General features: G+C 47.0%; 1 protein-coding gene across 6 annotated transcripts in view; it reads left to right on the forward strand.

The window, feature by feature from the left end:
* Positions 1-16,730, forward strand: part of MYO1C (myosin IC) — a 51,558-nt gene that overhangs the window by 22,588 nt on the left and 12,240 nt on the right. For 5 of the 6 annotated variants that reach the window (XM_041482756.1, XM_041482758.1, XM_041482762.1 and 2 more), the window contains exons 2-8: positions 10,501-10,656; positions 11,211-11,326; positions 14,058-14,256; positions 15,142-15,222; positions 15,888-16,067; positions 16,260-16,358; positions 16,582-16,695. In XM_041482756.1, the coding sequence (XP_041338690.1) occupies positions 10,501-10,656; positions 11,211-11,326; positions 14,058-14,256; positions 15,142-15,222; positions 15,888-16,067; positions 16,260-16,358; positions 16,582-16,695 (945 nt within the window). Of the gene's footprint in view, positions 1-2,312; positions 2,511-10,500; positions 10,657-11,210; positions 11,327-14,057; positions 14,257-15,141; positions 15,223-15,887; positions 16,068-16,259; positions 16,359-16,581; positions 16,696-16,730 lie in introns of those variants that run through there. The other variant, XM_041482757.1, reaches the window with a different exon arrangement.

The raw sequence follows: 16,730 nt of genomic DNA on the forward strand, positions 1-16,730 counted from the left end.
TGCAGAAAAAAAGCATTTTGAGTAAAGATCTTTTCAGTGAATAAATAAATAAAAGGGTTCTCCTGCATGAAAAAAAAAACAAGGGAACTATGTAAAAAATGTACTTCTAAGTGCTGGGCTGTTGTATATTTTTCTCTTATGTGGCATTTTCTGTGATGAGATGTGACCTGAGAAGTGTTAGGAGGTGTAAACTAGGGAAAAGGTAAGTTTGTTTATGTGAAGATAACTCTGCTGATACTTAGAATTGTAACAGGAGTTTAATTCAGTCTGTTTGATGACAATTAGACTGGTTTGAGGAGTGCTGGTGGAGCACTGACATTCTCCTCCTGAAGAATTAGAGCTGCCAGGCCACAGCTTTAATTATGCTTGGAAAACTCCTGGCTCAGGGCTCACTGTTGTGTTTCACTAATGGCTAATGTGGCTCAGTTTGGGAAGTGGAGTTTATATCATCTCTGATCTCACCTGTGCACAGGAGAGGGGCTTGGGGTAGTGTCCACTTCCTTCAGTGCCAGCCCAAAGCTAAACCCTCCTCCGAGCCACATCCTGAAGCTGCTGCTGTTAAAAATTCACCCAACTGAGATAAGAAGTGAATGAAAGTCCTGCCAAACAGAGTTGTGCAAGAACCACAAATAATGTTCAAAATGGAGGCTGAGAGGGCAGAGGAGCTGTGGCACTGCAGTGCTCCCAGCAGCCAAGCTCCATCCCAAATCCTTGGCACATTCTGCCAAGGAATGGTGACATCCACCACAGCCAGGATCTCTGGGATCTCTCCCTTGGGCAGAGCTAATTAGAGGGGAGTGCTGCACCCAACCACTGACCACATCTGCTACGTGTGTTTGCTTTTAAATAGCCTCCTTTCTGAGGAGAATGAAGCTCTTTAGCTTTTTGCTCTAAATCTTTTTACTTCAGAGCTTGACCTTACCCTTCCTGTAGCGGAATTTGTGAAGGGTGCATTTTGATAAGAAGGGAAAAAACAAAGCAAACAAAAAAACCTTTAAGCAGAGCTGAGTGCAGATAGTGCCAGTCATGAAACATCAGCAGCTGAGCTTGGGAATCATTCCATAGCTCAGCATGTTCAATGATTAGAGAATGTGCTTGGCAGCTCACAGTATGAATTGCCTGAAACACCTGAGGGGTGGCATCCTCTCTAACAGATTTATATCTTTATTTCCACTACCTGGAACTCCTTTTGGGATGGATCCACAGCTTAGTCCTTTGAGGAACAAAATAATTAATAAAATCATAGAATTATTTTAGATTGGAAAGAATTTGGAGATCTCTGGTCCAACCTCACTTCCAGGCAGGACCAATTTAGATCGAGTCACTCAGACATTGTCTGGTTGAGTTTTAAATATCTCCAGGGATAGAGTTTCACAACTTTTTGGGACCCCTGTTCCAGTATTTGACAGCATTCAGTGGGAAAAAAATTTCCCAATAACTCATCAGAATTTCCTTTCTTCCAGCTTGTGTCCACTGTCTCTTGTTCTTTCACTTCCCCCTAATGCTAGTGAAGGCTGTGCAGTATTTTTGTCAGAATGTCCTTATCTCAGGCAGGTGGGTGGGAAATGAGGTGGGGTTTTCACAGTCTTGCTGTAGCTGTGATCATAAATAATTCTGTGTGAGAACACTGATGAGCTCAGAGACAGCAAAATGTGCAACTTCTGTTTGCAAGGGCGGGGGACTGAGGGCAGCAGTGCCTTCACTGTGTCCTCTAGAAGGCTCTTCCTTGGTACTGCAGGTTATTTTTGTAATAAGGACCTTACAACTTCCAGGTAAAGTGGGTGTTTTGGTGCTGGATGGCTCCAAAGGAATCTGGAATAAAATCCTGCTGAGCCAGGTTGGACAGAGCTTGGTGGAATTGGAAATAAGTGAAACTTAAGGTCCCTTCCAACCCAAACCATTCTGTGACTCTAAAACCTTGTGAAGGCAAACTGCATCCAACCCTGCCCTCTTTATGGCCTCTGATTCTCTGAGGGGGTGATTCCAAGTGTAATGTCAGTGCCAGGGCTGGGGTTGTGTTTGCTGTGTTTGGGGTGAGCTGGGAGCAGCTGTGGGGAGCCCTGTCCACGCTGCTGTTCCAGGACAATAACCCACTGTCCCAGAGCTCGTCTCTTCCTGTCTGATGGCTGTGGTTTGTGTGCTGGGCTCAGCCCCAGCTTTTCCAGTGCCTGGGATTACTTTTCTTTCCGTTTTTCCCTGTCATTGGGCAGCGGGAACTCCACAGGCAGAGCGCAGCTGATTTCCCTGGGACTGCCTCTGCTGGGCTGCTCCTGCTGGGAGGGGAGTTCTCCTTGGAAAACGCCCTCTCCAGATGCTCCAGTAGGAGCTGGTGGGAGGGAGGGAGTTCTGACTGCACTGAAAATGCCATGAAAAAAAAAAATTAAAAAAATAAGGCAACTGACAGAAGAGAGAACTTGTCCTGAGATTGCTGCTTTTTGCAGCGGCGTAAGCGAAGGCTCTGCGAGGGCTGCGGGAGCTGGCGGGAGGCAGAGATGAAGTTCCGAGGCGGGGTAAGGTTTATTTAAGGTTTATTTCACTCCTTTAGGGGCTTTGCAGCTCTCAGACGTGTATTTGGTCTCAAAAAAAAGAGAGGAGAAACATTTTCAGGGTTTCAGCAAGAAAGTGAAATGCTTTGAGAAGGATCCCTTCATTGGAAAGTTGGGGTGAAATTGGCTAAAAACTCAAGGAATACCTGTTTGGAGGAGGAAGCCAAGGTGGGAGTTGAGAAAGTGGGAAGAGAGGGGGAAGCTGTGCTCAGCTTTGGGAGGGAAGAAAGGGTGGAGCTTTCACTTGGACACAAGGATGTGAAGGGACTGTCCTGGAGCTGGGCTTTGCTCCTGTCCGTCCCAGGGCTTCTGTCCCATTCCTGCCATCCTAGGCCATGGCAGGAAGTACCTGCTAAAGGATTTATTGCCCCTCAGTTCCTCCAGGCTGTTTTGGTTTAGGAAAACTTTGTCCATGCTTTAGCAGCAGCCAGAACACCTGGTCCTGTGTCCTGCATGGGGCAGTCCCAGGCTTGGGAAAAGGAGTTTGTGGCAAAAGATTGAGAGGACTGGGATTGTTACCTGGAAAAAGAGATGAGGACAAGAGAAGGAGAAATAAATAACAGTGCCATAGAGAACACAGAGCTCCTTTTTCTGTGTTGTGTAGCATGGAAAGAGAGACACTGACTTAAGCTAAAAGTTGTCAAAGAGATGCAAAGATTATTTTCATACAATGAATAATTGGGCCATGGAATTCACTGACTGTGGAAGGCGTTGAGGTCAAGAATGAGGGAGTGTTATAAAAAAGTGTGTGAGCTTTTGCCTGGATAAGAATGCTCAAGGCTTTAATTGGTAAAGTGACCAAATTTAGGAAGAGAAGGGTTGAAAACGTCACTTCTGTAGCTTGGAGCAATTCTCTGTTAAAGAAGAGTTACCATGGGGCTGGTGTATCCCATACCTGCTCAGCCCAGAGATCCTTGCCTGTTTTCCCAAATATTCTGCTGCTGACCACTGAGAAAGTGATGAAGGGAAGGGCAGAGCTTTTGGAGACACTCCTGAGTCCTTCTCTGTGGGAGTGCAGGTGACAGAGCTCCACAGGGTATTTCTGCTGGCATCTGGTGTGCTGGGGCCACCCCCTGCCCAGCTGTGGGCCTGGAGGAAGGCTGGCAGAGGTGGCAGTGGCAGTGTGACAGGCAGAGGTGTGTCTGGGGTGGTGGCCCTGTTCTCTGAGGGAGCTGTGGGTGTGGAGGCGCCCTTCGCGTGGCCCCGGAATGCTCTGGAGTTCTCTTTGGAAAGTTTGAGTGTCTCAGAGACCTCGTGGTGTCCGAGGGTTCTGTGGGGGTGTGGAATGCAGGGGAAGGGTGGGCAGTGCCAGGGCAGTGCAGCAGGGATGGGGCACAGGGGGTGCCCCAAAGCTGCAGGGGACACAGGCTGGCCCTGGCTCTTCACGTTTGAGCTTCTGCCACCCTTCACCTGCTCAGCTGCTCTGGAAATCAGCATCAAACCTCACTTGAAGGGGCAGCAAGCTGATGTTTCGCCTTTTTTAAATGCCTTTTTGAAATCTGTTTGTCCTCTGAAGCTGCTGTGGGATGCCCAGGCCTGTGGGCACAGGTCTCCTGAGAAAACTGCCACCAGCAACATCTTTGAACCAGCAGCAGCTTGTGCCATCTGTTCAGGAGCAAAAAATGTCAGCTCTCTAAATATAGAAATTCTGTGTATTTACTTTTCCAGCCCTGGTGATCTTTCTGGTTTGCCTAGTTCATTTTTCTTAGTGCTCTTTTATATTTAGCCTGTTGATTGAAATATCATTACCCCTCTTAATGGTAAACATTTTTCCTGTCCTTCAAATCAGTCCTTACAACTGCCTTTTCCTTTTCACTGCTAATTGCTTATTTCCTTACTCATCCCCCCACAAAGTAAAATCTGGAAGGTACAATTATGTTATAAATATTGAACAAATAATATTACCTACTTATTATTTCAATTTGTCCCTACCCAAAATGTGGAAACGTTTGAAATAATTACTTTACAAGAATTAGTCAAGGATGTAGCATTTCTATCTCTTTAATATAATTTTTTTTAAATAGTGTATTCTGGAGTTCCATCCTTCCATCTGGTTAGGATGGGAACTATCAGAGGGACAACCAAGTTCTGAGTTCCCTGACTCCAGACATTCCATTGCTGGTGATGTATTAGTCTAAAAGAAGCAAGAATAAAAAGTTATTCTAAGAAATGGTCCTTGAGTGGCAGCTGCAAATTCAAGTTGCAAATTCAAGTTGTTCCCTCTGACTCTGCTGGTCTGGGTCACCAGAGCTGTTACCTGGTTTTGGTCCCAATCCACCTGACAGCTCTGCTTTTCCCAAGTTGTCTTTTGGGAAATCACTTCATTTTCCTTACATAATTAAAAGCAAATACATATCTTATCAATTACTATCTCAGCTCAGGTGGCTTCAGAAAGGGCAGACAAACCCACGTGGTTGCTTGCAGGGGATTTTTATGGGAGACACAGAGCTGCCTCTCAGGGAACCTTCTTTCCAACCCAGCTGTTGACTGACAGAGGGAGTTGTGTCCAAAATGAGCAGCTGATTTTCAGTGTGGCAGGAGGGAGGAGGATCCTGAGTGCCTGAACTTCAGTCTGTCAGGGATTTGCTGACAGAATCCCTGATTCTGGTCCACCTCTGCCATCTTCATTATTTCTTTCTCCATGCAGAGGGAAAGAGGAGCTTTCCCATTCTGCACCTTGGGAATTGAGGCCTTGGATACAACAGTTGATTTTTGTCTGCTCTGCTGTCTGGCCCACGTGTCCAAGAAACCCTTTCCCAGACTGCAGAATGAAGTAGAAATCAAAGGAATTTCTTTTCTTTCCTGCAGCTTTGGCATGACAGTTAAGAATGTCCAACTATCCGTGAGACAAATATTTTTTAGCTGCCACCTCCCCACGAGAAGTTCCTTCTTGGTTCAGGCTTGCATTGTCTTCCAGAATCTAATCTGAATTTCCCTTCCCACTCACATTTGGGTCTGGCCTGTTCTTCCGTTCCCGGCTTTGTGGCTATTTCTGGAGCCTGCAGATCAATCATCTTGCACTTGATACCAAGATAAAGGTGCCTGCCTCTTCCCAGATGGAGCCACTTCCTGGGGCTCTTCCAGTGAGTCTCCTGAGTGGATACAACCCAATCTGTGAAAATACACTGCCAGGAGAAAATATTGCAAGATACATTTTTAGGTGTTGAAACACAAATTCTGTTTATGTTGTGACTTTCCTTTCTGAATCAGTTATGCAGTTTCCCTGCTCCATACAAGACTGTTCACTTTGAGAATTCCAGGTGTTTTCTCATGGAAAGGAGTGGGAAGTTGCTGGTGCTGCCTGTTCCCTCAATGTCTGGATTTGAGTTTTAAACCCTTCCAGTACCCCTCTGGGAAAATCAAGCCTGGGAATGAGTCTTTGCTCCATGTTGGGTATTCCATGGCCATGGAGCAGCTTCTGGACAAAGCCAGGGGGAGTTTCTTGCTCTGCTCACATCAGCCCCAGACCCCTGTGCTCATGGCAGAGCTGCTCTCCCATTTTCCAGCACAAATTCCCCCAAAGTGCTCAGCCTGGCTGACTCAAATCCTTTGGATTTTGCTGCACAGAGCAAAAGGTCCTGTTTTTCATTTCTGAGGTGTATTAGTTCTCCATGTCCTAAGCAGAGGAAAAACTTTATCATGCTTTGGCATTAAGCAGAGTTTAAAGGAAAAATATGTGTTTACACCTTCACAATCCCATGTCAGCGATTTCCCAGTTCAGTGTAGGAAACTCCTTGGTACAGTTGTGAGTGGTTTTGTGCTCCCAGGAGCTTGGAGGTATTTGCTGGTCTTGTTGACTCTTGTAGGAACACAAAGAAAAGCTGGAACCCCAGCCAATGTAAACCTGGCTCTGCAGGCTGCATTCAGCAACCAATTTACACCAGCGGAAAGTCTTTCCCAAAATTCAATCGCAGGGCAGAAAAAGCCCTGGAAGCAGAACTGTGGTGGTGATTGCACTGGCCTGGTCCCCACCATTCCAGGGGGACTTTTCCCTTCCTGGCCCTGAGCCACTGTTGTGCTCCAGGCTCTGGAGAAGACATTAAAAGCAAAGAGTGGGTTAAAACAATGTGGGAACAAATCCCTGGAAATGGCACCGTGGGGTGGCTTTGGGAAATGTGGTGGCAGAAATCAGACTGGGCACTCTGGAGTGACCCTCAGGACAGCGGGTTCAGCACAGGATGAAAGGAGAGATTGAGAGGAGGCACAGGCACTCCTGAGCCCACAGGCACCACGATCACATGCAGATTGCTCAGATTTTTGCCATTCCCTGTCTGCAGCCTGTGCTGGGTGTGGCGTTAGGTGTCCCCATCCTACAAAGTTCAGGATCCTCAGCCAGGCCCTCCTTTTGATCCCATAGGGGACCTATAAGGTGGATGTGGTGGAGCTGCCCTAAATAACTGATTCAATGTGCTACCTTCCCTCCTTTCCTTTCTGACACTCTCCCAATCCCACAGCGAGGTGATTTAGCTCAAAACCTGCAGAGAAAATCACCAGATTGTTTTTTTCTTGCTCTTTGTTTTGCTGATGGAGTTGCCCTGGTTTGGTTTGGAGGTGTTACCCAAAGGGAGGTAGCAAAGCCTGGAGGAGGCAGCAAAGCCTGGAGGAGGGATTTGATGCTGAGCTTTTTTAGCTTTTTAGGCTAAACCTGACCTGCCTCTTAGGTGGAAGCTTCCCAAGCATTTCAAGGCAGCAGGAACTGGCCCTGCTGCTGAATCCTGGCTCCTCCCTGGCCCTGCTGTGGTTCCCCATTACCCTGTCCCTGGCCATCATCGTTACACGTGGGACCAGTGTGGGAAAATGACCTGGATTAAAACAACAAAAGAATCTGAGTTAGTTTTAATCCCTGTCAGATTTCCAGCCTGGTTTATTGCACAAGTCCTGGGCCAGTGCAAACCAAAGGGTGCAGCTGCACTGAGTCCTCCCTCAGGGTCACAGCAGCTCCTCTAGCACTGAGCTCTCCTGGCAGCTTCCAGAAAAACTCATTTCCAAAAGGAAGGGTCTGGACACACCCTCACAGCCTGTGTTCTCCCAGTTATCTGGAATATACTCCCTGCCACAGGGCTGTCAGAGTGGTCCAAGCTGATCTCTTACCTGGAGCAGAGGATGTTTTAAATGTATTTCAGTTAGAGGTGGTTTGGCACAAAGAAATTCATCCCCTGCAAAGACAACAAGGGAATGAGTGTTGTCCATAGACAACCTGCTTTAATGGTTAATTAGCTCCCCTGCACCACATTTAACCCCCCACACTGGGGGTTTTCTAGCATTAATTTACAGCCACCAGATCTGATGTCTGCCTGCTAACAGAAAATCACCAACATTTTGGTTATTTTAATTTATTGAGTGCCTCACATTTATCATTCAGTAGGAACATATGATCATCACTGTGATTATTTTTTTCTTAAGTAGTGTCTTCCTTCCCCACTTCCTTCCTTCTGCATGACTGATCTGTTTCCATTTTGCAAAAAGGGTTTATTTTCACCTCCTTTTATGGCCCATCAGTTGATGTCAGTGGCAGTGAAACAGTTAACACAGATATTTGAAGCTGGTGGTAGACTTGGACATATGCAATAAAGCAAAATGCTGGCATGGAGCAGTGCCTATTGCTCAGCTCTGCCTTTTATTTGCACTCAACTTGGGTTTGGGAGGCTACAAGACTGAGTGGAGTTTATATTCAGGAGGCTCTGACTGCATCACATCCCCTGGGCACATTTAATTATCACCAAAAAGCCACTTTCAGTCGAGTTGGTTTGGCTTTTGTTTTGTTTCAGGCTGACTGCAGATTTGAGGTGGTTATTTTGTTCTCACGGCGAGGGGTTGGAGTTGAATGAGGAGACAAAAACTGGAGGAAACCGAAAGTTCTTGGCCTTAAATGCCTGTCCCAGAGGAGTGGAATTTTCTGTGTTGTGAGGGGGATGGATTGGCTCTTGCCTCTCCTGGATGTGCACAGCTGGGATCACTTTGTCCTGGCCTCAGGGAGGGGCTGATGAAAGAGCTGCTGAAGTGACGTTTGCTGCGAAAGGCTTCAGGATTATATAAACTGGGATTAACTGTGCGAGGGTGGAAGTTTCTCCTCAGTCCTTGTTGAGGCAGCTGTGTTTTAGGACTGCAGTTGTACATTTTCCCCACTTGAAAAGGAGTTATTTTCCTTTGGTTTTGCCTTTGTTCTCATCACGTTGGCCAGAACCTGCTCTGGGATTGCACTGCTCTGATAGAAGGATTCCAATTTCTAGGCAGAGTTTATCTGTATATGATTTATCTCTATTTTCCTTTCCTTATCTCATCACCTTCCTTCTCCAAGGGTTATCCCTTTTCTCCTCACCTTGGCAAAGAGGGTAGAAGACAACAGAGCATTTTGCTGAAGCTGTGAAGGACTTGGCTTGGAAAATTTTGGCCATTTTAGAACGATTACTTCATGAGAGTATCTGCAGAATTCCTCCCAGGCTGGGTCTTTCCAAGCTTAGAACTCAGGCCTTCCAGACCATGAGACTAATTGGAAATATAAAACAGGAAATCAAATGATGTTTCTTTGTGTGGGTCTGGGTTTGAGATTTCCAGAAGGAACTGATTTTCCTATCTGAAAACTGCTGTGTTCAGGCAATCACTTCTGACCAGGCTTACAGGGAGGAAGCCAATTAGAACTGGCAGAAATAGCAAAACTGCATTTACTAATCATTTACCAAATCAAATAAAGAAACATTTACCAAGAATTTGGTGAATCAAAGCAACTGCAGGCTGAGGGGATTTGGGTTTGACCCAAATTGATATTTCAGTGATTCTTGCTTTTATTACTGTTTAAAAAAACTTCAGGTAAATTTTCTTCCTGACCAAGGCTGGGTTTATTTTATTCCCTGCACGTCACCAGTGCTTGTGGTTAGACCACTTTTACATCTTGGGAAGGTGCAGAAAGCAATTCTGTGAGTCAGTAAAAGTCATCTTCATCATTGTGCAGGTCTGGCATTCCCAGTTTGTGATGGGTGTCTGGGATTGCTGTTGGTGCATGAGCCTGCTTTAGGAACAGACCCTCTGGTCTTTGTGCAACATCCCAAAATATCACTCAGTGCTTTAGGGAAATGGTTTAGGAGAAAGGTGCTGCTGTGAGCAGTTTGCAAAGCAAGAAGGGTTGAAGAAGATAAAGAAATGCATGCAGATGTGAGGCAGAGGGTTTCACACGTGGTTTCTCCTGTCTCTGGTTTCTGCGGTGCCTCTCATCTCCTCCATCTCTGTCCCCTGAGTAGAGATTTCCCCAGCAGCAGCCACTGAGTCACCCCTGGGTGCAGATTTCCCCTCCCTGCTTCACAGTGAAGTCAGGAGTCAGCAGATGAGTGCTTTCCACAGAAGTTGTGTCTCACCCACATCAGGCTGGAAATGTAACCTTTAAAGGAGGGTCGGGGTAGGAGTCTCTTGATGCTGTCGGTGTCACCGTCTAAATTCAGCAGTGTGGGTGCAGAAATGCCCATTTCTCATTTCTTCTTGATTTTCTCAGAATTTTCCCATTGGGTGCCTTGCTAAAGCTGTTAAATTGGTCAGCAATGTGAAGCTGTTTGCTTCTGAGATGAATCATCATTAGTCATAAAAGATTCCTTACCTCGAAACAGCTTCCCGTTGTGAAATCAGAGACAGGAGAGAACACATTTCAATCTCCCTCCTGCTAAAGGATGCCTGGGAAAGGAAATCCAAGTTTTATTCTCTTTATCAAATGTTTGTTTCTTTGATTGATTTGAAGTTATTGGAAATTAAGCAGTAATTTTTCCCTAATGCTGACTTGTCTTCCCTGAAAGCAATTAGAGCAGACAACTGATGAAGCGTTGTAATCACTGCTTTCAGCAGCAACAGTGGGATTATTTTAATATCTCATTTTAATATGGTTATCCAATGGTAAATGTGGTTCTTGTGGACTTGGGGAAGTGCCTGCAAACCCACAGCCATCCCAACTTTCCCGTGCTTTTGGCTGCAGGGATTGGGAGCCAACGGCATCCGGCTGAGCATGGAGAGCGCGCTGACCGCCCGCGACCGCGTCGGGGTGCAGGACTTTGTCCTGCTGGAGAACTTCACCAGCGAAGCTGCATTCATTGAGAACCTGAGGAAACGCTTCAAGGAGAACCTGATCTATGTGAGTAGCACAGGGACAGTGCCCAGGGTGTCCCTCAGTGAGCTGGAGTGTGGCTCTGCTCTGCAGTGGGGTTTGGAGGTGCTGCTGTGGCACTCACACAGGCCATGGGGGCTTGTGCCAGGACCACTCTGGGGTGCTGCCATTTGATGGGTGTGGGGACTCACTGCAGTGCCCCTGCTGAGATCTGGTGGCATTGACAGCACTGAAAATCCAACTCCCACCACATTCTTCCATCTCCTGAATTCACTCGCTTCCACCAACCCAGACTTGAACTCAATCCTAAATGTATTTCAGAAATAACTCAGTACTGTGCCTTGTTGGAAACTGTAAAACCATTTGAGGTGCTTTTTACTCAGCAAGGATAACATGGCTGGCACAGCTCCAGCAGTGTCACTTTTCCAGAGCTGAGAATTCTCTTCCTCAGCACCCTTGGCCTGTTTGGAAGCCCTCAGCAGCGCCCTCAGCAGCATCCTCAGCGTGTCCAGCCTCCAGAGACACCTGAGCTCTGCCTCCAGACCTCCTGTAAGCTCCCTGCTTTCTGTTCTATTTTCCAGACCTACATTGGCTCAGTGCTGGTGTCTGTGAATCCCTACAAGGAACTGGAAATCTACACCAAGCAGAACATGGAGCGGTACCGCGGCGTCAGCTTCTATGAAGTCTCTCCTCACCTGTGAGTGGGTGCCAGTGCAGGTTTTGTCACTCCCACCCAGCTGGGACACGTCAAAAGAGGCAAACAGGACTTTGCCCTGTCCCAGCTGCAGCCCTGGAAGTCCTGGGGACAGAGAGGATCCTCAGGGTGTGGTGTGAGGCTCTTTCTATTCCTGTTCCTCTCTCCAAAGAGGATGAGTTGCCTCTGCAAGAGCAGTATTTGGAAAGGGAGTTGGTTCCTTCCTGGCTGCAGGAACAGAGCTGCTTACCCAGCCCTGGCAGGACAGGAGTTCATTGTTCCAGGGTTATTTGGGGTCTCTGTGTCCGGGGCTAAGTAGGGGAAAGAGTTTCTGCTGTGTGGGGGTTTCTTTCCTACCTCTGCTGTTACTGCCTGACCAATATTTATCTGGTATTTCCCTTGTTGCTAAGATACCATCAGCCTGTTGGAACAAGGAATGTATTTATTTACATGGTCTGGCTTGGTGAGCATTCCCAATTTCCCATTTAAAAAAAAAAAAAGTTTGAGGTTTAAAGTTATTTTTGAGAGCGTTTGAATTTTTTTGTCAGACTGAAAGAAAAAGATGACTGAGAGCTGAGGCCACATGGCTTCAAAATGGTTTTTCTTCAGGACTAAAGGCCAAATTCTGAGCACCTCTTGGAAGATTTTTTTATCTTGTGTTTGGTTGGGTTTTTTTTTTAAGAGATCTTGGAAGAGTAAATGATATTATTTTTGAGCAAACTATTTGGGTTGTTTCTTATTGCTGGCACATAGCCCAGGAGAGTAAACAAACCAGAATGTGCTGCAAGCACAGAGAGGGGGAGAAACACCATTACTTGGGAAAGTCTCAGCACTTCAAGCTGGATTTGTTAGGACAAAAATATGATTTTTACTGTGTGAACCCAGATGGGGGAGAATTAAACCTGAAAAACCCTGCATTCAAACCTGCTCTGTTCCCTTTGCCTGTGGTCAGGAAAGGGCTTCTGTGCCCTTACATGTGAATTTTGGGACTCTGGAAAATCCTTGGGGCTGTGGCTCTGGTTTTTAGTGTGCAGTAGTACAGGATGATGACAATGCTCATGGATAGCACAAAGCACTGAGCAGATGTGCTTTAATTCCACTTAAATCACACTGTGGCTGATTATTTCTTAGGCTTTCTTTCCTTTTAACAAGTCCCTTCAGAAGCTGTAAAATGTGCAGCTCATACCCTGGAGAACTGTGATCCTGGGTACTGCTGCTCCCACTGGGAGAACAGATTTTTTTTTTGCTGACTGTTTTTGCTGTTCCATTGCATTATTTAATTATTTTATTGCATTATTTCATTATATATGCATTTAAAAATCCTCTGAGGAGCATCAAAATGCTCCATCTGCAGTCTGGTGCTCTGGGTTTCTCCTTTTCCAGTAACTCATATTTTTTCCTCTTTCTCCTCTTCTAAACTGACTCTAGAAAGCCAAAACACTACAAGGTCTCTCTTCCAGTGTCAGACAGTTCAGCTGGGTTTTCTGGGAAGTGCATCACACTCAGAGGAGGAGAGCTATCCCTATGGGCTTGGAACCCAGCATATTCCCAGAGATCTGTCACATCCTGTCCTGTTTGTGGCCTGCAAACGGGACCATAAACATCTTTATTTCCAGTGGCTCTGTCTGTGCCTGGCTGGAGCTCTTGGGGCCATAAACCACCCCATAAAGGCCCAGGGGCCAGAGGCACTTCTTCAAATCCAAATTAAATCTGCATTTATTCAGCTGTTTTCCAAAAGACTCCAGAGGCAGAACCTGGATGGGAAGAGAGGGACATGATGTATTTTGTGGGGTGAGTTGTGTTGCCAAGGGAGCTCACTGGTGTTGCCTTAGCACCAAGTATTAATAGACTGGAGAAGGCCATGGCTGTTATTTTGGTGTGATTACTGCTAATTAATAGCACAGCAGGAGAGTAAAAAAAAAAAAAGGGAAAAATGAAAAATTAAAAAGCCAAGCTATTAAAATAAAATGTTGTCAGGTGTGTGAAGAAGACAGGATATCTGTTTGCTTACCACATGTGAGAGGTGAAAATGGTGTTAGGGAGGTTGTCTTTTCTGTCCCCCTGAGCAGCTGTCACCATTGTCACTCATCCCCTGCTGCTCTCTGGTGTTGTGGGAGTGTGTGACTGGGTGTGAGATCCTGTCTGCTCACAGCACTGAAATGAAAGAAAAAGCAGCAAAGGAGGAAGCAGAAGGGCAGGGCCAGACTGTGCAGGCAGAGGAAGTGCCTGGAGATTGGGGCAGGATGCTCCTTAATCTGTGGTGGCTTTTCCAAGCTCTTCCCACCATGCAAGAGAAGCTCTGGAGCCACCCAGACAGCAAAATTCTGTAGTGACCTTATGAATGTGTCATCACTTAGAACATAAGCAAGAAAAAATACCAGTGGAGAACGAGGTGTTTCCTGAGTGTAAAACTTCTGTCCCACGGGACCAGTGTTGAGAGATCATTTATATTTAGAAAAGCCAGTTGTTCTGCACAATTTAGTCGACTTCTACCTATTTTTTGTCAGAAAGAAAAGTCAAAAACAGTCTCAAAGGCTCTGACAGTTTGTGTCATGAGCCTGCAGAAGCGTGGCTGGGTGGCTGAGGTGTGACCAGAGGTGTCAGCGCTGTCACCTGTGCTGTCACCAGCGTGCAGCAGCTGCGATCTCACCCAGCCGTGGCCTGGGGCTGTTTTGGGGGACGTCTGTGCCGGGATTTGAGGGCAGACCCGCTGATCCCGGCTGTCCCCTCCCAGCTACGCCATCGCAGACAACTCGTACCGCTCGCTGCGCACCGAGAGGAAGGACCAGTGCATCCTCATCTCCGGCGAGAGCGGCGCCGGCAAAACCGAGGCCACCAAGAAGATCCTGCAGTACTACGCTGTCACCTGCCCCGCCAGCCAGCAGGTCGAGACCGTCAAGGACCGGCTGCTGCAGTCCAACCCCGTCCTGGAGGTACCTCCCGCCCGGAATGCTGGCCCTGGGGACGCTCCCGAGTCCCGGCGGGGGCGCTGGGGACAGCGGGACCCCACGGGGCGGTGACAGCCTGTCCTGGGGACGCTGTGCGGGCACAGCACCAGGGAATCCCGCTCTGGTTCCCGGCCAAAGCACTCCTGGCCCTTCCCAGCCCTCCAGGAGCAGTTGAGGTGTGGATGGGGTTCGGGGACAAGAGGGGATTTGGCGTAGGAAGAGCTCGGGGTCACTGCAGGACTCTGCAAAGGGGCACATCCCAGTGGGCAGCTCACACAGGCTGGGCTCGTTTTGTGGTGCTGTGGTGTCCTCTAGTGTCCAGCCCTGGCTGTGTGCAGTGCCCTGAGATATCCTTGTGTCCCTGCATCCCTGAATCCCTGTGCCTTGTGTCCCTGAATCCCTGTGCCCTGTATGCCCTGTGTCCCTGTGCCCTATATCCCTGTTTCCTTCTGTCCCTGTGCCCTGAGACATCCCTGTGTCCCTGTGCCCTGAGATGTCCCTGTGTCCCGGGAAAGGTGACTCCCAGCAGCAGGAAGCCCTGCAGCCCCTCTGGCAGCAAGCTGTGACAAATGGCAGTGGGGACAGAGGAGCTTGGGCAAGGCTGTCAGACATGACATATGTTGTCAGCAGTGGACTGGCATTAAAATCAGCTTGCAGGGGCATGGAAGTGTTTTCAGAGGATATTCCATCTGCACTGCTTGCACAGGGTGTAAAGATCAGCCTTAGAATTCAGGGAGAAATCTGTTTCCTTCTGGGTTTCCAGGAAGGAAAATCCTGGGCTGTAAATAAATAACTGGCAGCTTCACCCAAGTGTTTATAAATAATATGACTTGGTACTAATTTAATTTTCTCTGATCGTTTTCATTTCAGGCCTTTGGAAATGCGAAAACCCTTCGGAATGACAACTCCAGTCGGTTTGGGAAGTACATGGATGTGCAGTTTGATTACAGGGTAACTTGCAGTCTGGTTTATATTCCAGGACTGGTCCCAGTTATAGCTCTCTGTGTTCTTGCATTGTTGTGTGTGTGTAGTGAGTGCTTTGCATTTCCTTGGTGATGGCATAGGCAGAGCCTGTGGTACAAAGTTTGGGTCCAGAGGGTTTTATGGCACTCACTCTTCCTTCATTCCTCCCTTATTTCTCTCTGTAATGGGACAATGAGATCAAACCCTTTTATTTCTAGGGTATTTTATTTCTGGTGCTCTGTGCCAGTGGGTACTCCCCAGGTAAATCCACATAACCCAGCTGAGAGATCTGAAGATAATTCCTGCCCTGTGTGACTTTGCACGGTTTGTGCCCACTCTGATCCCAGCTGCCTCACAGCAGCAAGGTGCACACAGTGCAGGGGCTGAGGAGCTCAGCACTGCCATCCTTCAGGTCTCCTTTAATCCCTCCACACTCAGTTTTGGTGCTTTCCCTTTGTGGTGAATTCCTAGAAGGAATTTTAGCACTCAAATCACCACTGTACTGAAATAGAGCTTGTGGCACGGGATGACAGATCATTTTCTGTGTTTTTGTGGGCTTTTGCTTCAGATCTTGTCTTTGAACTGACAATGAAGAAGCAGAAACATTTTCCTCTGTGTTGATGGACTCTTTTCACGTGTCTGGTTTTTTTTAGGGGGCTCCTGTTGGGGGCCACATCTTGAACTACCTCCTGGAGAAATCCCGAGTTGTGCACCAGAACCACGGCGAGAGGAACTTCCACATCTTCTACCAGCTGCTGGAGGGAGGGGAGGAGGACCTGCTGAGGAGGCTGGGCCTTGAGAAGAACCCACAGCAGTATCACTATTTAGTAAAGGTGAACATTAACTATAATTCTCAAATATTGTATTATAGGGTTGGGATATCTCCAATTAACTTTGTAATTTCCTTCCCTCACTTCAGAATTAACTCTGAAGTAACTGCTGTAAAAAGAAACACAATGCATTGAGCATGGATAATGTATCTTTGATGATTATTTATTTATTTATGTCAAGCTGTGTCTTTTTAGGGTCACTGTGCAAGGGTCAGTTCCATAAATGACAAAAATGAGTGGAAGATCATGAGGAGAGCCCTGTCTGTTATCGGCTTCAATGACAGTGAGGTGGAGGTGAGGTTTAGCAGCACAGATTTTCCTACTTTTTTTTAAGATTTTTTACTGCTTTTATTTAGGTTTTCTGATTAAAATCAGTGGATCAAATCAGAGTGAATGTATTCCCTACAAAAATCCTGAAAAAATATACAAAATAGTCTCCTAAAAAGTGAATTAACACAAAAACCTTGCTGTGTGTTCATTCCATCATCCTGATCTCTGCCTGTTGCTCCCATGGCAGGATTTGCTGAGCATTGTGGCCAGTGTCCTGCACCTGGGGAATGTCCAGTTTGCTGCTGATGAGCAGGGCAATGCTCAGGTCACTACAGAGAATCAGATTAAATACCTGGCCAGGGTGAGTATCACCAGTGAGGGAGATGTTACAGGAAA

This window comes from Pyrgilauda ruficollis, unplaced genomic scaffold (assembly GCF_017590135.1).
Source record: "Pyrgilauda ruficollis isolate IOZ18807 unplaced genomic scaffold, ASM1759013v1 scaffold59, whole genome shotgun sequence".
Lineage (NCBI taxonomy): Eukaryota > Metazoa > Chordata > Aves > Passeriformes > Passeridae > Pyrgilauda > Pyrgilauda ruficollis.